General features: G+C 35.2%; 1 protein-coding gene across 1 annotated transcript in view; it reads right to left on the bottom strand.

The window, feature by feature from the left end:
* The window catches only part of LOC142344595 (uncharacterized), a 69,333-nt gene extending 51,044 nt beyond the window's left edge, over window positions 1–18,289 (bottom strand). Inside the window, exons 1-8 of the mRNA XM_075396386.1 lie at window positions 18,155–18,289; window positions 17,996–18,079; window positions 17,830–17,931; window positions 17,463–17,753; window positions 11,042–11,221; window positions 2,061–2,227; window positions 1,599–1,800; window positions 1,125–1,205 (exon numbers count right to left, since the gene is read on the bottom strand). Coding sequence (XP_075252501.1) covers window positions 1,125–1,205; window positions 1,599–1,800; window positions 2,061–2,227; window positions 11,042–11,221; window positions 17,463–17,753; window positions 17,830–17,931; window positions 17,996–18,079; window positions 18,155–18,181 — 1,134 coding nt within the window. The 5' untranslated portion in view covers window positions 18,182–18,289. The remainder of the gene's footprint in view (window positions 1–1,124; window positions 1,206–1,598; window positions 1,801–2,060; window positions 2,228–11,041; window positions 11,222–17,462; window positions 17,754–17,829; window positions 17,932–17,995; window positions 18,080–18,154) is intronic.
* Between the last annotated feature and the right edge of the window lie 2,890 nt (window positions 18,290–21,179).

Here is a 21,179-nt window from a genome sequence, read left to right as displayed (position 1 = left end):
AAATTAACTTTTTGTTACAAACATAAGAACGTGCTATTTTAATTGGCACTGGTAGTGAGGCTTGATCCTGCATTTTGAGAGGATAAAGCGGCTACTACCACCAGTAGCATTAAGCATTAGAAGGGGCTAAATACCCTGGTTACTATGGGTAAAAGAAAGAAAGTTTAAGCAACGGGAATCTAAAACTGGGCTTCAAGCGCTCATCCCATTTCTATAGTGTTTTGGTTTTTCGACTCAACTCCCTTCATTTTTTTTCTTCAACTCCCTTTATTTTTCTTGCTGAGCAAGTGCTTTCCCATGTAGCTTGAGCAGAATGAGCGAAAAGTGGAAATACCCTATAAAAGTGAAAAACGCTTCACTTAAAACGATGAAAGAGTGGCAAAGGCAGGTACAGCAAAAGAAAATCCCTTTTTGTAGTAAGAAAAACATAGCCCGAAGAGTCCGGAATCGACTTGAAATTGAATAAAACTTGAAGTGATACTTGAATTAAATTTCAGCCAATTTCTGACCTGTTTGTCAATAAACCTACCGAAGACTCAAAAGGTGCGTGCAACTTAGAAAAATTTTGACGTCAATATTAACCACATTTTCTAATCAAATTTGAAGCACTAACGTCGCCCAATTGATAGAGCTGTAAAATAACCTAATTCGGGTGATCTCTATCCAATTTCAATTGGAGTTTGCATTTTCAATTTAGATACTGAGTGCAGACGTCATGTTCTTAAGTGAGATGTGTCATGTTTGCTATATCACACGATTGATCTAAAACTCATTCCAAAGAAGAACAAATGGCGTTACACATACAAATTGGGCTGCTGAGGGGGCAAAACAGTTGAGAAAGTCGCTCTTATCTCAAAAAATCACTAATCTTTTATTAAAATAAACAAATCATATAAACCATTAGGGGCCCTTTGATGGCAATAAATACAATTATGCATTGAATTTTTGAAGCCATTAACAAAAAAACGAGAAAAACAGAGGTGAAATTGTCAAGCGAAAAATCGAATAAAATACCACATGACTAATATAATTGCTACAAATTTTGTTTGAGAGCAATTAAAAATCATCTGCCAGCAAACAGTGAAATAAAAAATAGCAACGCTGTGCTGGTAATTTGAACTTACTTGAACATCTTCTCCGTTCTGCCTAATGTTGTTTCCCAAGTCTTCGATCTCCTTCGCTTGCTTCATGCATTCTGCTTGCACCTGTAACGCCATCTTACTTCGAATAAAATAGAAGAAACAGCAGAAGTATTGCTGTAACAACTGTTGCGCATGGTTAGATAGTTGGGTTCAACTCAATTACAAAACTTTGGCTATCAACGTAAAAAGAAAAGGCACTTCTTTACCATCAAAAATCGGAATGGTTTGCCTGCTCTTGTTCACTACAAAAATCATTGTCGCGCACCTGAAGTCACCATCCACTGTCTCCTCCTATTCTGGTCCCAACCTCCCGTTAATGACCCATATGATATTTACGGTAAACGGTGCGCATGAGTTTGGCTTAGGAGAGGATTCAGAGAAGATATGAAGGCGCTTAGAAGCGAACGGGTTCAAACTTCAAGTATTACGCAGAAGAATTGTAGCAATGCAGCTGACCTGTGATATTTTGTCCTCGAACCGCCTGATCTCAATCTCCAGCTGGTCCAGTTTGGCCCCTGCCTGTGCTGCTTCCTCCTCTGTTGCCCTAACACTCACCGTCAGTTGCCTGATTTCCATATTCGTCCTCTCATTGTCCACTGTTAACTGCGAGTACTTGAGGCGCTTTTCCTCTAAGGATTTGGTCTGCTCTGATCTCTCCCTAAACTTGCTTATTATCATGAACAAACCGACAACTGTCTGATGCGATACCATTAATTTTTATTCCCTATTTTTTGGTGTCAGATATATACTATCTTCATGAGCAGCCAGGTACGGAAAATTGCCAAAACGCCAGAGCATGCATGCCGTCAGACTAAAGACCAGACTGTGAAGACCAGTGATCGAAGTTCAGAAGTTTCATATTTTGAACTTTTCCAAACCCCGAATACATCTTACAAATCTACAGCAATAATTTCTTACTTTTCAAGGTTGATTAAATCTTGTGCGAGGGGAGCTAAGACTGGGTTGTTGAGGTACTGCACCAGCTCTGGAGACGGCCCAGAGGGTTCAACTGACTGTCCCGATCGGGGAGGAAGGGTTGGAGTGCCATTCTGATTACTGCTTGGCACACCTCGAGGGGGCAAAGCCTACAATAATGAAACTAATAAGGTGCTAAATTGTAAATTGTTTTTGTAATGGTCTCCTACAATGTTCAACACCTTCACTACCTCAGATTTTCAATACCTCTTCAATGCTTTCAATAACTTAAGCGGACATTTAATAAATAGTTTTTAGGCCACGGGTCGGGATTGAAACAAACGTTTTCAGCTGCATAATTAATGCTGCCCAACCTGCTAATGCTAAAACTGGCAACATGTAAAAAATGACAACAGATATGAGAAATCAATAAAACCAGAACTTGATAAACTGGCAGCTCAAGGGACAGATTCGACAGATGATGTTGAGAGACAGACAACTTACATGCACAAATCTTGCGTTTACGCCATAACGATAGGCGGTAGAATGATAAACTGAACCCTACATTTAATAAATCCACAGCTTGCAACTAATACAGTGAAGAAATAATGAATAGTGGACTATTATTAGTACCACACAATGATACTGTTGAAAAAAAACTTAAATTTCAGATGCGTAGAAACTGATTTGACAAAAAATTCTGGAGACAATGAGTTGTGAAGCATTTCGTGAAAAACATTCAAAATAGCTTGAGCTTGTAATAATACCATAGAACTTTTTCAAACAAATATGTCATTGGTCAGTTTTACCCGTCAAGAGGCTTACAATAAATTGTTTCCAATTTTAATGCGGATACTCCCGAAGAGAAAAGAAAACAATTAAGAATTCTGTTGCTTCTGATACTTTTCATGAAAATATATTAGAAAACCTTCAAATCGATCCATCTAACGGGTAACATAGATCAGTGTAGCTCATTAAAATATCAGTTTCAAGTGTTTTAGGGCAAAATATCGCTCAATACCATACAAATTATTTTAGGGCGGAAAAACGTTTCAGCCGCCCATTCTTTGTTTATCCATATAGGCTTCTGAGTCTCAAATCGATTGTTTTTGACGCTCAAATCGGTTAAAACATAACCTACTAACGTCGGAAGAACTGCTCTCGAACTAGTGGAGCTCGAATCTATAGCAGCCTGCTTCAATCAGGGGAGTGAATAAATTCACTCATGTGTGCGTCAAATGACGTCATTAGAGGTTATTATATACAACTAAAACCACTAATAAAATTTAAAGTATAAATTACACAATTTTGGCGCTCTTGATTGCACTTCATTTTGCCGCCACTTGAGTGCAGTTGCTTACACTTGCGAAAGATAGTGAAATTTAGATCACGGAAAACGATAAAGTCACGGGCGTAAAAGTCAAAACGTTCAAGCAAAAATTTTGCATAAAAAGAACAACACATTTACAATAATTGCTTCAAAGTTCGTTCGACAGCAATTAAAAAAAGAACGTTCATCAATCAAAGATAATTTCTAAGGCGAGATATTTCAACGTCTAAAATTTATCAACGATTAAAAATCCTATTCCGCTAAAAATACAAAAAATCTCAAGAAATATTAACACATAAAAGTGGCTCAAATTAAACTCACGGAGAATCCGTTGAGCCAGCACCTCTCCGCAGAGAGTAGTTTCAAACATGTTTTTATTCATTTTCGTTCCGACCCCCACTTTAGTGGGGAGGGAGGAACTATATACTCAACTGTTTTATTTTTTTTTTGTTCAGACAATTTTGGCCGATCGATATATTCATCGTAGGGAATTATGAGTGGTATCATTAAAAAGCACGTACATCCCACAATATGGAATTAAATTTTTTATTGATTTTCGTTTTTTACAGGGAGTTATCGATGTTTAAATTTTCGTGAACATTCGACTGTTTTCATTCACATTTTCAGTAATTTTTGCAAAAAGTTGGCACAATTTCGCCTATAAAAATTAAAATAAGTTAAAATTTTTAACGTTAGAGTGTTATTGTTACCGTTACAGTTAGTTGAGCATTGCTTAATTGTCTAATAAAGTTTTTTTGGCTAAAATTTTCAAAATTCGAACTTTTTTCATCAAAAACGGCGCAAAATATGCTTTTTTGCTCCGTTTTGTTTAAGCTTGCCAGACATAGTGACCTTGAAACCTCAACACAGACTCCCTAATCTCCAAAAGAGTGGTAGTTGGAAATTGGCGCCCTATGAAAGTCTTCTGGAATTAAAATTTTTGCCGACTTTTGCAGATTTAGCTCGATAATTATACAAAAAATTTTTTTTATATTTGAAGAATTACACTCAACAATTGGTCTAATTCGCAAACACATGGAACATTAGGAAGATTTGTTGACCGCACGGCAAAATCAGGGATAGATTTGATATTATCTTGGATTCTTAGAATCAGAAACTTAATTTTTTTTGGTGCTGCTTTCTCAAAATATTTTGCTTTTGTTTTTTAATGATAATTACTGACAAAATTTTTCATTAACGGCTCCATTAATGACAGCTCCCATTCACGTAAACACGAGGACAAATGTAGATATAGTTTGTATTCAGAGAATCAAAGGGTTTTTATGGCTTTGAGGAGGAGTTTTAGTAAACTTCAACCCAATTCTTGTGTTTTGCCTTCAATTGTTAATCTTTTTGCAGTCTGATTTTTAGTCTAACCAGTTCAAAGATCTAAATCGATTCCTCGTGAGCTAAAAGTGAACCTCTATCATGCATTCGGTTGTTACCTAATGTCTATGTTATTTAATGTATTTGTTTTATGAAAATTGATTTTTTGAACTTGTCAATTTTTTATATTATTTTAGTCAACTTTTTGCTTATTCTCAGTAAATACAGGCCAGAGTTCTTCCTCATAGAATAAAAGCTAATTTTCTGAGGCTTGTTTTAAAAGTAGGTTTTCTTGATTTTGGTACTAGTTTTTTGTGCATAATTGCCCATTTTTGCTGTTGTTTTTGTTTCTTTTGTAAAATGTCACATTATTTAGCAATCTAACTGAAAAAAGCTTTACAACATTTGAAACTGAACATAAATTTCGTTTTTTTGACATATGGTTTGAAGGGCTGCGACACCGTTCTCTTGCACAAATTGGAGTTTTTTATTTTTGCCCTTTATTTGTTGTTAATTTTTGTTGTCATATGCCAAATATTGTGTAATTAAAGGTCTCAGTGGCCAACTATAGACAACCAATTGAACTTAAATAACTGATGTCGGTAAATAATTAATGGCTGTTTTAACTTTCTGTTCGCGTTTCTTTTCTTCGTATTTTACAATGTTGTAAAAATTTTGTAACTTAGCCTCAACTAGAGATACGTAATTGAAATTCATAACTGATATTGGTATAAAGCAAAGCGTTTGACCGACTTAAAAATATTTTTCCAAAAAAGATAAAGCATTCTTCAACTTATCCCTTTTTGTTCCGGTTTGATTTTTTTTTCGTATTTTACAAATTGCATCATTTCCGTAACTTGGCCTTATTATTGAGAGATCTCTTTAATGTTTTCTGGAACCAAACAAACTTTTTGTTGTCAAAAGGTTTTAACTGATATCTTCAGGGCTTAGACTATTTGTTTCAGAGGAATTTCGTGACATTTGGATACTTTTCTTTTTTGTGGTTTTTTGCTGTCATTTTGTAATAGTGATTTTACAAAAACCTTATGATGATCAGAGGAAACGCAAATGAAGGTTTTATATTCTCACTATTAAAATTTTTATAAATTTAATGGCGTCAACAATGTGGTTTCGTAAATGTTTGTGAAATTTTTTTTAGTTCAGCTTGTATTTAATGTTATCTTATACCCTTATGACTTAGTCTCATTAATAACTGGCTCAATTAGTTTTCCAAGTATTTGTAATAAAAACTGTCTACTCTTTTAGTCGAAAGTTTTTGTTGGCTATGAATTTTTGAAAATGTTCTTTTTAAAAGAGGAGAAGAGTTTTTAAGATTTGCCAATCTTATTTCTGTTAAATTGTAGCTTATCATCTCTAGAGACAAGTCACGCCATTTATCTATTGAAATACAGTTTGTTCTTTATTTTCCTCAAATGGTCTTTGTTCTGGGTACAACCAGTTTTCATAAAATATTCGGGAGTTTATTTCATATTCGCTCCTTTTTAGGTTTTTGTTTTCTTTTCACAGTATCAATAATGGGCATCATTTGATTTCCCAATGTTGTCACTTGAAGAGAACGCAATCAAAGATTTTTAATGTTTTTAATGAACAGCTTAATGTTTGATTGGCTGAGACATCGTTTTCGTGCAAATTTTTTGCAAATTTTTTTGTGCAAAATTTTGCCTTTTTGCCTGTATTTGTAGTTCTTTTTGTAGTCGTATGACATACCCTGGATGATGAAAAGTCTCAACCGCTGTCTATGGAAGCATAAGAGAATCTCTTTGTTTTCATTTGATGCATCATGTTTCGAATCATTTCGAAAATAATTCTTTTCAAAAAAGCAATGTTTGAAACTTTGCCCTTTTGCTCATTTCTGGTCGACTGGTTACCAAGTCGCATTTAGGAAAAGTCCCATATTTTGTTCTAATAAAGTACAGGTTAATCTTCTTAGTATAAGTTTTATAAGATGCCATTTTGGTATGATTTTTAATGGTTTTCAAAAAATGGACAAGTTTTGGTCGTAATTAATATTTGTTAACTAATTGATTTTTTTCGCCATCTTTTCTGGTAGTCATATTATGGTATTCACAGTTCTTATAGGCCCTATCAGGTAGATTGCTTTATTTATTTAGTAGTTTGTTGAACGGTATGTTGATATGTTAATTGTTTTTATCTCTTCCTCATTTGGTAGACAATTAAGTGAAAAATGTAGATGACCGGTGTCAGAACTTAATGTGCGAACGCACATTACCGAGCCTCCTTGTTGAATTTGTGCTCAAAAGGAACATCCAAAACATTTTCAATAAACATGCCTTTTTGTGGACAAAATCCCATAATACTCTTAATATCCTTAAACATTAGATCTAAAGTTGAATCTTTCGTTGGTTTTGATGAAGTTCAAACATATTCATTAAAAAACCATAAAATATTTAATTATGATGACTGTCGCCGGATATCATGCAAGATTTTTTATTACGTTTGAAAGCTTGCAAGATATTCGTCACTGAAGCTATTTGAATATTTATTTAATATTTTCGATAGTTCGCAGATCAAAAATGGCAAACTGCACAAAAACCGCAAAATCTGATTTGTTTTTTTTTGGCATAAGACATTTTAAAATCTGAGTTTGAGGTCGCAAACACTTTTTCTCCAAAACAGTAAATTAACAACTAGTTGGCAGGATAATTAACTATTGACAAACTCAACATTGTTAAAACTTACCGTTTCTCTGAGATATAAATTTTTACTGTGCTAGAATTGTAAATATGTGCTCAGCATTTTCGAGTTTGCTCCAGGAATTAAATCAATCATCATTTCGGTTTAGTTGTTCCGACCCCACTTGTGGGGGGAGGAACTTTATACTCAAATGTTTTTTTTTGTTCAGACTATTTTGGCCGACCGATATATTCATCGTAGAGAGAAGTGAGTGGTGTCATTGAAAAATTCGCCAGCGTAGAATTCGAAATAAAAAAGATTTTTTTGAATTTCGTTTTTTTTGGGGGAGTTATCGATGATTGAATTTTTTTGTGAACACAGGATATTTGGCATGATTTTCACTTTTAGTGTAATTTTTCTTCAAATTGAGATTTTTTCCATTAAAATAGTAATTCAAAATTGCGTTTCACGCCACACACGAAGATCAATTTTGTGTTCCTAATAGACGAAAGGCGATAAAAAGGCTGGTCTCATAGGGGAGTTTACTATCAAAAAACTCGAATTCTATTTGCGAGCTCTTTTCTTTAAAACTTTTCATATCTTTTGTTTTTCATTTAAGTCACCTAGAGACTAGTCACTTTTAAAATAGAGGTTCCTTTAATAACAAACATCATTAGCAGGCAAATGGAGCCCAATGAACAAAAAATTCGGTTTCAAGGAGTCGCTCATGTTTTTTTTTGGATTTGACTCTCAGTTTTCGTAATTTTAAATGAAATTTTGATTTTCTTTTAGAGGTTTTAATAAATTTTTGGAGTCCTGTGGCATACAACGGTTGACTAAAAGTGAAATAAGTTTCGTAATGAGCATTTAGTGAACCTGTCTAAGGCTTTGAGGGGACAGCTATTGGCTTTTAACATTTAAATTATATTTTTGAAATTTTTTAACATTAACCAATCAAAAACTTATTTTTGTAAGTCAGTCTCAGTAATGACAGGACCTCTTCCTTCCTACTGCAATCAAAATTAATCTGGTTAGCTGTTTTATCTTCCAACTATAGTTTATATGACTCCGATGCCACAACGTTTCAAAATTTTAAACTTTTTGGATATTTTTTTTCGTAAATTTGTTTCCTTTTTAAATCTTATCACGTCATCCTAATATTGATAGCTTCCATTGGCTTAAAAAACACGTTCAATAGATCATAGATAAAGTGTTAAGAGAAAAACTTATTGTTTAAATGGCTTCGACACGCACTTTTATGAATTTTTGGTTTTCGCCTGTATTTGTTGTCTTATTGTCTATGCGCGGTAAACATAACTTTCCTTCCATCGAGGCATAACTGGGCGTATTAATTGACTTCCCTTGAAAGCCATTGAATTTAATGGCTGTTGAAACATTAAAAAAATTTGTTCGGAAAATTTTTGAACATTAATCAATCTTAAACTTATTTTCGTGAACTATAAGTCAGTCTAAGTAATGGCAGGACCGCTTCCTTTCTACGTCAACTAAAATTTATCTAGTTAGCGGTTTGATCTTCTTACTTTTGATTTTTTTGATTTTTTTTAATTTTTTTTCTAACTTTTGATTTTTGATCTTTTTTTGATTTTTGATCTAACTTTTGATTTTTTTTCCGTAATATTGGTTCCTTTTGACATTAAACTTATCACATTATCCTAATATTGATAGTTCTCATTGGCTGTATACGACTTCCAATGTATCATAGATAAAATTTTCAGAGAAGCTTATGGTTTAAATGGTTTCAACACCATTTGCCTTGTAATGTCTTATTGATGATTTATTAATGACCAAAATCCTTTTTGTCCCATCGAGGCATATTAGCGTATTTATTGCGTTCTGCTGAAAGCTATTGAATTTAATGGCGTTGATTCTACGGGTTTTCTCAAAAATTTCGTGGTTTCAATGTATTTGTCCATATTTGTTTATTTTTTAAGTGATATTGTTAAAAAATAGATTTCATTGCTGTTAGGAAAATAACTGAGAATAGAAAAAATTTTACTAAAAAGTTCATTTTCTAACGGCTTCGGCGCTTCTCGCTCATTTTTTTTTAAAATTTGCTATTTTCGCCTGTTTGTTTCATTCATTAGGTAGCCGTAAAATGCTGACCAGTCTCATCAGCTTGCAGTGAATGAATGATGTTACCCGAAGCAGTCAGTTCATAGCGAATAGTCTTAAAGTTTATGATATTATACATTTTCAACATATCCATAGGAATTTCAAATAGGGCCCAAATGAACTTATTGATTCGTTCAGCATAAATTTAGCTGAATTAGTACAAATGGAAACTGAAAAAAATGCATAATATTCGAATAATAGCTAATGATTTTTATGGCTTCAACAATGTTTTCGAAATTTGTTTGTAATTTTTTGAGTTTTTCTGCATTATTAGTTCGTTCCTATGGCTTAGTCTAACCAAAGACAGGTCCCATTGGTCCCATAATGACATTTAGTAAATTTATGAAGAATTAATTCGTTATAAGCTTATGATTTTGAAGACTTTGAAATTATTTGGTTTCAAAAATGTTGATTGGTTTTTGAATTTCGCCTCATTTTTTCTTCTCTTTGTCGACTTGTTACCTAGTCTCTTTAAGGAAAATTTCCATCTGCTGTATAGTTAGGAAAAAGTAAATTGATGTAGTTAACGTTTTATCTGATTGCATTTTGACGTTGTTACTAGATATTAAAGTATTAGAGTTTTTGCCGTGAAATTTTTGTTTTTGCTTATTTTGATGTTTCTTTTTTTCTCGTAGTCTTTTTATTTCAGATCTCGTGAGCGCTGTAATTAGGCATGAGTTATGCAATTCAATTAGTGGTTAGGTTTTGTAACGATTTTTTAAACTCAAACATCTGTTTTTGTTCTCTTCATTTGGTTGACAATTAAGTCAAAAATGTAGATGAGCTCGGGTCGGAACATCATGTGCGAACGCACATTAACGAGACTCCTTGTTTTTCTGAATACTTATTGACCCCTTTTCATTTGATAACAATTTCGACATTTAAGTTTCTTAATTACGTCAAATTGTTTTCTTTTGTGTGTGCGGAAAATAGGTGTATAAAATTTTTTGTCTGTGTGGTATGCCTTTGCATAATAATTATTGATCGGCGTCAAAATTTAGGCCGCTTTTCTCTATTTGCTAGACAATTAGGCCTAGTTTGCGGATGAGTGGTACTGATATGTACTTAAATTTCACAAATGTTCTGACAATGTGGTACCACTATCTTTTGAGGCTTCGGCAATCTTATAGATTATTGTTTATGTCAATTTTCAAGGATGCTTTAAAATATTAACCTAAGCAGATTGTCCTACTCCGCTGTTTTTTGTTTCATTTATAATTTCCGTGTGAAGAATGCTCACTAAAATATTTTGAAGTTCGAATTCCTTTTATAGTAAAATACCAATATTCCCACTTTATCTTATTTTCTAAGGTAAGGAGCAAAATACTCTAAGCGGCATGCACTGGACTTATCCAGCTATCAAATGTTAAAGGGCACGGATTCGACGAAAAATTTTGCAACACACAGCAACAATTGCAGCTGTTTTCGGAGTTCATGTAAGCTATACAGATAGGAAGCCATAGCAAAAGCCAAAATAATATTCATTGCTGTCAATCATTTCTGATTAGCCAATAAATTTACATGTAATTCTAGAGCTTACGGGTGGTTTCATTTGGTTCTGAGCTGCTGCATTGCAAGATGGTGGAATCATGTTAGGATGTAATTTGTCCGGAAGTGGAACTCCCTTCTTTATGTAGTTCTCTATCAAGAACTCGGCCAGGGCAAACTCTTCGATGTTGAGAGAACCCTGATTTCCCGTGTCTGATAAGTCCCATACCGCCTAAATCACAATGCGATTAAAGAGCAAAATCTTCATATAAATGTGATACTAACTTGATTGTGAAATCAACAGCAATGCGATAAACAAACATTTAAAAATTTCTCAATGAATACAATACTGTACTCTCTTAATTCCTATTTGTCTGGTTCATGGCTTTGCTGTTCTCCAAAGATCTAACAAAAGTAATTATGAAGTATTTCTAATACCATGCATCTGAATAGAATCGTTCCGCCTTTCAGAACAAAACCTTTCCAAATAACTTGCTCAGCTTAACGACGGGCCTAATGCGTTAACCGCTCGGAGTTTTCAGTTGGACTGATCGAACGATCCCATCATCTCCTGGAAAAATTTGGATTACTCTGGCAACAGGCCAAAGGCCTCGGGGGTGAAGTCCTCAAGGATCCATCATCAACCTTCAGATTACTTGATCTTTTGTTGTTCCATTTGGAACGAATTTGTTGGTCTGGCAGATACTCCCTCAAAATTCGATTTCAGAAGTGAGTAGTTATTTGCTGTAATGTACCTGAATCTTTTGAGATGTTCTTTTTGTCTCCGATAACAACTGGGCGCCAAAAGATGTGAAGAACTTATGTTGGAAGGGGGAATGTCCTCAGGACGATTATGCCCTTGCACTATTAAAATCAACTAAAAATTAATTTCTTTTGTTTCGCATGTTTTGTTGCAATGAAAAGGGCTTTTCTGAAATGTCGGCTTCCGTCAGGTTTTGAGATGATTATAATGTCGATTTTTTGCCGGCTTTTCTTTCTAAAATAAAAAAAGTCAATGATTAGTTGACAGGCTATGCTTCCTTCCTCTATTCTTTACGCTTCGTGATCTGATAAACAGTTTTGCACAAACATCTGTACCCATTTTGAATGCTCAATACACCTAGTGCTTTTTCAAATATGTAACGTTTTATGAAGCACAAAATGGTCAATTTCGGTAGTATATTACACTTAGGGAACAAATTCAGCTTGTACTAGTCCCGTTTCAATCACACATTTTCCGCCGCAATCATTTTTTATTCAAACTTTGACACCCAATTTGAATAAAACTGAAGAACTCAAAACTTTCCAAATATTTGGTTGCCAAGATTTGTAAATAAAACAAACTACAATTTAATAGAAAAGTCTAAAATACGAGTCTTTGGAAAACAGGAAAAGTAAGAAATAGGACAGAAGAAAAAAGAACGTTTAACCAAAATCGAACTCTTTTTCATAAACTATGACCTGAAAAATTAAAATAAGATGTTGAAATCGTCAACCACTTCCTAGAAATTGATGTTAGAAAACAGCAGACATCAAATCAAATTTCCACGAAGCGAGAACGTGACAAAACTAACACCAATGCACGTGAATAACAGCAAATTTAGGCCAAAAATCAACAAAGCTGTTCAAAAACATATAGCTCATTGTAAATAAATTAGGCCACCAAATCGAAACCATCTAAATTAAAAGCAGCGTCTTCGGGTGGTTGATCAGACTTGCTATGATTTCGACTAAGAGACAGGTTAACAGGAAACAACAGTTCTGGCAAATTAACAACAGCTCACTTTTCATATAAATCGAAACCAGTCTCAAAAACCAAAAATATAAATTAAAAACTAAAGATATGCACATACCGTTTAGTAGGAAGCAACTAGAATTTGTCATCAAGTTTAAACTAAAACTCGAGAAAAAAACTTGAGGAGCAAAATTTTTCGAAAAAATGCCTTAAAACCATTAGCTATCAACTTTACTAATTCAGAAGTTTGATTCATGCCTCCATAGACAGTCAATTAAACTTTTCAACAGAAAACCTAAGCAATAAGACAGTAGGAAAAGAGATATATTGAGAAATCTTTCCAAAATTTGACGAAATCAAATAACCTCAACACAGCAAGATGTCGAAAGCGTCAATTAAGCATGAATTAAAAACACAATTTAGATTCAAGTAGGCTTCATTGTTAAAAAATGAACACATTGATTAGTGAGATTAAAGGGAAAGAAAACAAAAATATCAACAAAAACGGTTAGAACTGAAGATCTGAAAATTCACTTACATTTCATTGAAAACAGTTAATATCACAGTAATAAACCTACTAATTATGAACTCAAACAATAATTGAGGCTCATTTACGGCAATACTTTTTATTACCCATACTGTGATGAAACGACATGACCAAAAACCGCCAAAACTCACGAAAGCAAACATCCAAAATTTTACGAAAGCAAATAGTTTTAAAGTAACAAATACCAGGTGTTAACTCAAAAATTATGAGTTAAATCAGCCCTAATAAAAAAAATCAATGAGGCTCTGCAAGGCATGAGACTCAGTAGAAAACAAAAAAGAACAAAACAGAAGAAATAATGGAGAATTGAAATTTTGAATAAAATAAAAATAATAATATTACACATACCCGGCAGGTTGCCGGAAAAAAGCCGCCGTTGATTCCCATAATTCAATTGGGATTGAAAAAAAAATGAAGAAAAATATTGATTTCCGTACAAAATTATTTTTTTAAGTGCGATTTATTTTGATGTCATTTCGTAGTTGAACATACCCCTGTCTCTCAGTGAGAGGCTACAGGGTCTAATATCAATACCAATAAGCATTATAGATAATAACTAAAACTTAGAACAAAGTTCAAGTACCGGGCATCTAAAAATGGGCTTTATGGGTTTATCCCGCTTCTATTTCTCACTTTGATTTCTTTATACTGACTCTTCATTTTGAATTGCTTTGCTGAGCAGCTGCTGTTTAAAAGCACTTTGAGCAGAATGAGAGAAGAGTGAAACTAGCCTAGAGAAATCAAAAAGATTTCACGCAAAATGCCAAAAAAGCGGCAAAATGAGGTAAAGCGGAAAAAAAGTTCAACGAAGTAAAAAAATTAGGAGCGCTATAATAGCTGGTTGAGAAGATGAGCGCGGCTATTAATAGTAATAACAAAGGCTTTACGACTAAAATCCGGCCGAATTCATTTCCCACAAAATGAGTTGTTCAGAAAGTTAACAGAGTTCGTTTTCAACGTTAAGTTTCTTGAAGTCTACAATTTGTGCATCCACATAGTAGTCTCAAAGAGCACAGGTCGTTTTGTCTATATTTCAACTCGAAGTTCTTTATAGCCCGAGTAATTTCTGCTTATGTTGTTGATCTAGTATTATATCACGTCTGAAGAAGTTGCTGCAGTTGCTGACCAAATAACATTCCCAAAACCAAAAATCAGATTTGCATTTCTTCAGGCGAAAATTCGTTGATGTGAAATTTCTTATCACTGCACTTCTGGTTAACACCTACAAATTTTTGCCAGTGCATGTCAACTTTTCCCGTGAAAATTTGTGCAAAAAGGAGGATGACATGTAGTTCCTGGTAGAGTGACAGCGGAAGGATTTGCAGTTTGTGGAGACTGTTTTTAACTCAATCACTCCCCGCTCAAAGTCCACCGAACGCCTTTTTTGCACATTTTCAAGTGTGCTGAGATCACTTTTGCTCGGAATCCCGAGAGAAGACACATGCCAAAAAGTTTCCCGCAGACCAATTTGGACAACAGTATCGAAGCAACATTACGTGCGAAAAATCGAGATTCAGATCCATATCTGATTTATTCTTTAAAAAAACAGGATGAGAACAGTAGTAGTCTGTTTTATCAGTTCACGACTAATTCAATATTAAATGATTGATTTAAAATTTAAAAAAACATTAATAAAATATACAATCGTAAACAATATATACAAACGTAAATTAACAATACACAAACATAATGTTTCGAAATATCAATAGAGATAGAAATATATAATAAATCATTAATGCTGTTAACACGTATTTACTTAATTTGTCAACAAATTTGAAACATTTTGAAATTTTAAACACACCTACAACTAAGTGACTCTTTTTATGCAACAGAATCAAAAATTATACAGTTTGACTAGAAATAAATATAAAATCTCGATTTCCTAAATTTGGACTGTTTAATTCGAACTTTATTCAGCCAAAAATCTCGATAATTTTAAGAGTACGTCCCAGAAAACATAACCGACTAACGTCGGGCGAATTGCTCTCAAACGACCGGCTGGCTTCGTCAGTAGCTAGCCACAATTTAGCGAGTCCAGCTTTAGCTTGATTTGACTCGGCAACTTTTAGTTTTCTAGCCTTTTTAGTAAATAAACCGCATAAAAAACCGCATGATAATTTAAAAATTTCGCAGTGAAAAATATCCAGATTTCGCAGTGAAATGTTTAAAGCTATTTTTTGCCTCTGGAGTTATGTCAAGTATTGTTTCTGCAAGACATAAAAACTTTCGTTGTCCAGTAATGATCGTTAAATTCAGGACAAAAAAATCAAAAATTTTGGAAACAATCGCAAATTTTGGCAAAATCTTGCTAAAAAATCATATAATTTTCCGAAAATTTGAAAATTAAATTTCATAAAAGAATTGCTAAAACTGGAGTCAGTAAATTATTGATAATCATTTCCTTACCTCGGGAAACTATGCGACAGCTTATCAACAAACCTTGGAGAAGGTCTCTAGGACTCTGGTGTCAGAAAAATGATAAAATTCAAAAAGATTAAAAAAACTCGAAAAAATTGCAACTATTTTTAAAAATGCTGATATTAAAATCTTAAAAATATTCCATTACATATAAAAACAACAACCTATTGTCAAACCCTAGAGGAGGTTCCTCGGCTCTTGAAGCGGGAAAAACAAAAACCGAAAAAAAAATTTACAAAAAATTGAAATGCTAGTTTTATCAAAAATATTGCTAAAATTTGTCATATTAAAAAATTGAAAGCTATTCCATGGCGAATTAAATTTTTCCAGTAACTTATTATCAAACCCATCAGGACGTTTTCTGGCCCCTACGACTGAAAAGACGTGAAAGAGGAATGATAAATATCAAAAAAATTTGCATTTTGTCAAAAAAAAATGCTAAATTTGTGATGTTAAAATGTTGAAACCATTCCACTACCAATAGAAACAATAAAGTAATTTTTTTATAAAACCCTGGAGGTTTCTTGACACCTAGGGCTGAAAGAACTCAAAAAATGAACATTTTCAAAAACCTTGAAAAAAATTGTGAGAATTAGTAAAAAATTGCGTGTTTTCAGTTAGTCAGTAGCCACGGGGGGGGGGGGGGGGGGGGTGCACCGGGGGCTGATGGGGAGGGAGAGCGGGGGTGGGCAACAGTGGGGTGGGGACAGTGCGGTGGGGGAGGTGGGGGCAATAGTGCGGGGGTGCCTTCAACCTATAAGAACCTCCCTTCACACCATAAGTATAAGTCTCCCAAACTGTTTGAGTTGAAAGGATCTAAGAGCGCTCAATTCCCGCTGGGCGCTACCTGTTTATCCCGTTTTTGAGGAAGAAAAGTCAAAAGCATCAGACGAAAAATCGGTCATGCGAAAAATTGCATAAAAAAGACCGACAGGAGTAATATAATTGCTACAAACTTTGTTTGAGAGCAATTAATAAGTATAAGTCTCCAAATCAGTTTGAGCTGAAACAAAGCTGAAAAACTCTAAGAGCACTTAATGCCCGCTGGTCGCTACCTGTTTATCCCGTTTTTGAGGACGAAAAGTCAAAAGCGTCGGACGAAAATTCGGCCAAGCAAAAAATCGCGTAAAAAAGGCCGACAGGACTAATATAATTGCTACAAACTGCGTTTGAGAGCAATTATTAACCAAAAAATCCAGTCTAAAAACCTTTCTCCACTTCGGTAGATCAATTTAAATTCAACATAACTGCCTTGTTTTGCTTTCCGGATTTATCTGGACAGGTGGCTAAATCTACTGCCGCACATCCTGTACGTAATCCTGTGGCTTGGACAGTATATCATCCGAGTACGGGCGTACGTTTTCGCGTTAGGACTCGACACGTTAGGAAAAATTCTGATCACAACTTTTCTGTTCGGGTTTTTCGGAATCAGAACAATCCAGAACTCAGATAAGTCTGATTATTATTCATTGTTATCAAAACCTTAGGTAACTTTATGTAGGCTAGGTTTAACTCAGGAAGTGTTGAAAGTGTAGACAACAGAAGTAGATCGCTGAATTGAATAAACATGGGAATGACAAATCTCGACTGATCAATACATGGTTTCTCTTCATTCTTGTGGCTCATTAGGACATTGGGGAGAATAGCTATTGATGGATTGTGAAGTCAAAGTCTTAATAGACATCTTAAATTGATACTAACATTGCGTTTCAAGAAATTAGTAATTCAATAACAAAAAATAAATGCTACAGCTTTTTAGAGAGCAATTAATACCTTCAAAGCATTGGTATTGGGACACAGCGACACAAAGTATTTCGCAAGAATATTCCCTGCCACTCTGGTCTCGTTATTTGGATTGTTTTTAAAGAAGTTTGCTTTCGATGTTTCAAAAGATCGGCTATCTACAACCCATGACTCGGACAAAGAAGTCCTACGATCTGTATTGAAAGAAGCAGATGATGCACTTCGGGATAGGGCCTTGGAAAACTTCTGTGGTATGATGTTGGCTGGGAGTTGACTGGGAACTTCACCACCTTCCTTCACGTACTTGATAAGGTGCATTATCTACACATTAATGAAAGAGAATTGAAACAATTGAGAACAGAAGGATTTATGTCATCAATCTTTAACTGATACTCACAACAATAAATTCTTCGACATCCAAAGAGCCATCTTTATCGATGTCACTGAGTTCCCACAATCTGCCAAGGTCATAATCTTTCAGATTCGACTTCTTCAACGTCTAAAATAGTTTTTGGATTAATTTCATTAATCTGATTTTGAGGACCCAGTCTGAAGAAGCTTACTGCTCGGAGTTCGGCTCCAGGTAGGTATCCATTCTTGGGCTCCAATCGAGCAAAAAAAGTTTTGTATCTTTCGCGCTCTTCAGGCTAAAAAAAATAATTATTCCATGTCTACATGGCACGATTTCAAACATTAGCTCAATAATTGGTGTAAATGATTACCTGGATGTCAGGAACAGGGACACCCATCTCTGTCTGAAAACATCCATTGATTAAAAACTTTTAATTAATTATCCGTCCAAACGTTGTGAATATGGTTATCCGTTCGCGTCTTTCCCATTATAGACCCCCGGCTTTCTTGCCATTTAAGGCTATAAGCGTTCTTCGGGACTCTTCCCAGACTGTATGCGCTCCTCCCCATTAGTCGAAGCCTTTAATTAACAAAAGAGCACCTAATACAACTTTAAATCTTTTCCGTTTGTGCCCCCCCCCCCAGCTTAGTGGGTGCATATTATTTGCAACCCTCAGAAGCACATGCTATATGTAATGACACCTGCACTGTAATTGGGGGTGCATAAGGTACTGGGGGGGGGGGTACAAGTGGAAAAGATCCCAATTTTTAAGAAAAAAATACATTTAAAACACAATTTCCAAACGTTACTAAAATAATAAATTTTAGCTTGAACAGCTTAAGTATGAATTGTTTAAACACTTAACGACTATTATGATTTTCTGGGACAGCCGTGGTGGTCCCAGTTACAAAAGTTGTTGCTGCTAGCACCCTTGACAGTGTACCCAGTGTCCTTTGAGATACAAAATTCGAATACAAATTAACCACGACATCAATTGTCAAATTGGTGTAAAGAAAGTCAAATGAGATTTATTTATAGCAAAAGTCACCTCTTAAACGCCAAAGGAAGTATAACGGAGTCTATTGATCACCATCTGCTAGATCAAGTGAAAAATCAACGCGACCTTGAGCTCCAAGTTTTAGCACATCTAAGTTGGAACGAAAATTGCACATTCAGGAAACGAAAAGGACTAATTGCCAACTCAAAATTAATATTTTACAAAATTCTCGGCAAAAATCAAAACTAAACGCTTATTTAGGTTACGCTGTACCGATAATTACGTATGGCTCTCCGGCATGGCTACAACAAATCGCAAATGAAAGAAATTGAAAAGCTGAAAAAGTTGCTACAACATGGATTTTAAATTAAAAAGGAACAGCAACAGCCATTTGGTACTTCAAAAGTGATCCCTCTCTCTATATATTGAAATGCATGGCGAACTGTACCTTATTGCTTTGAATGAAGGTAAATATGACGTCGAACTGTCACACCTTGCATATATTCACGAAGGAACGACCCGCTAACACAGATGAGGAGAAATACCCTTAAGCGAAAATCAACCAGTTAAGAACTGACTACAGGTGGAAACACTATCGAAACGTCTTGAAATCGATGAGGATGTCGAGTAGGCAACTGCAAGTTGCATAACATCAAGAGGGAACAACTGCATCAAAAACGGTAAATCCAGTAGCATTTTTGACAGCTATTAGTCTAAGATCGATCACCGAGAAGTTTTTCAAAGGGTTCGATCAGTAGGTTCGACAAAAATTTTGCTATTTGAACTTTTTCGGACCATTCTATGCAAAATAGAACGGATATAAGGCTTACATGGTTTAGAGAAAACCTAATAAAACCTTGGGGTAGGACTGCACACGAGTTTACCGCTTACGATAATCAAAGTCGTAAACGCAAACGATTGACGGTATTCTGGTTGCTTGGTTTGGCTGTTACTACACATAATGCGGACAGATCGGCGCTTACAAGCGCAAACGGACATGCGTTTAGTGCTAATTCAACCACACAGAAAATCATAATAAAACCTCATCTCTGAGGCGACCTGTACCGAGGATGAGATGAAGTGCACTCTCCAAACTACGGACAAACCTCTCCCAGAAGCCACATTGGTGTGGCGCACTAGCCAAATTGAACATCCACTTAATGCCTTGCTGCACCAATTACGGGCTCACAGAGCACGACGGAACAGTATACGAGTGGGACTTGGCGCTGGGCGATTACCACACGACAAAACGGGAAAACAATGCAAACAAGACGAAATTATCGGGCGAACAACGCACGACGAGACGGGAAGTCGGGATAAAACAGGCTGGTGACAAAGAAGAAAGAAGCTAGCCGGAGGGACAATTCTAGCAGAATACAACCACAAAGTCAATCTGACAAACTAGCCGTAACTCCACAATAAACATAAGTCATACCATAGGAAGAACCAAAAAAACGACCGCAAAAATAATAGCAAAATTCATTAAGGAAATGAATCTATCATTTGTAAACTCATTTACGCCAACGAAGATGTAAAGTAGAATTGTCGAAAAAGTCAAGAAACTTACTAGCCGTAAATCCAGAAAGAATTTAGTTCACACCCTAGCACCAAACAACCAAACCCAGTTAAAAAACATATTACCAGAAGTTAACAAGATACACCAAAAAAATCAAGTAAACTAATCAGTAAAAGTAACAGTCATTGAACAAAACAGCCTTAAATCAAGAAAAAACCTATGTCACACCCTAGAAGGTAACATGACTAAAAAATCAACAACATAATAGCATTTACAATTTTCTACTCGAGTGGACTTCGCGATCGATGACATATTGAAAGAACATAATTAAAACCTACACGAGAAGGAGATGAGGAAACTTTTGCCACCCTGAGAATGTACATGCGGGACATTACGCACCAGATGTTGCCTCCGTACGATTTACTTGAGTATGATTTACTTAAGGATTCTAGAAGACTCTCGAATGAGTCCCCTACAGATGCGCATGATACATTCAATGGTACACATGATACACTCAATGATGCCCCTGATACATTCATTGAAGCACTGCTGAGAAGAACTAACCACAAATTATCCCGTTACTCGTGAGCAAACTAAGTCACACCGCCAATGAAAAGTTGGACTCCAACAATAACGCAAAGCTAGGAGACATTCAGTACTCCAAAGGTTTCAGTAAGTTCCGCTTCCTCAAAAGCAGGTTACGAAGACTTTTCCGACAACCCCTAGAGCGTTTTCTGGTCAAGAGCGTTAAATCAAGGACCAGAGGTTTTCTTATGCGCTGACAAGGCAGTGAGTGCTTTCAGCTCCAGCAAAGGTTTTCGATGTAATGCTCTGTACTCTTTACATAACCTAGGCTCTTTCTATTTACTTTTGGACACAATT

Source organism: Convolutriloba macropyga, chromosome 8 (genome assembly GCF_964194025.1).
Source record: "Convolutriloba macropyga chromosome 8, txConMacr16.3, whole genome shotgun sequence".
Taxonomy (NCBI): Eukaryota; Metazoa; Xenacoelomorpha; order Acoela; family Convolutidae; genus Convolutriloba; species Convolutriloba macropyga.
Note: the sequence above shows the minus strand (reverse complement) of the source record. Positions and strands in the feature narration are given on the sequence as shown.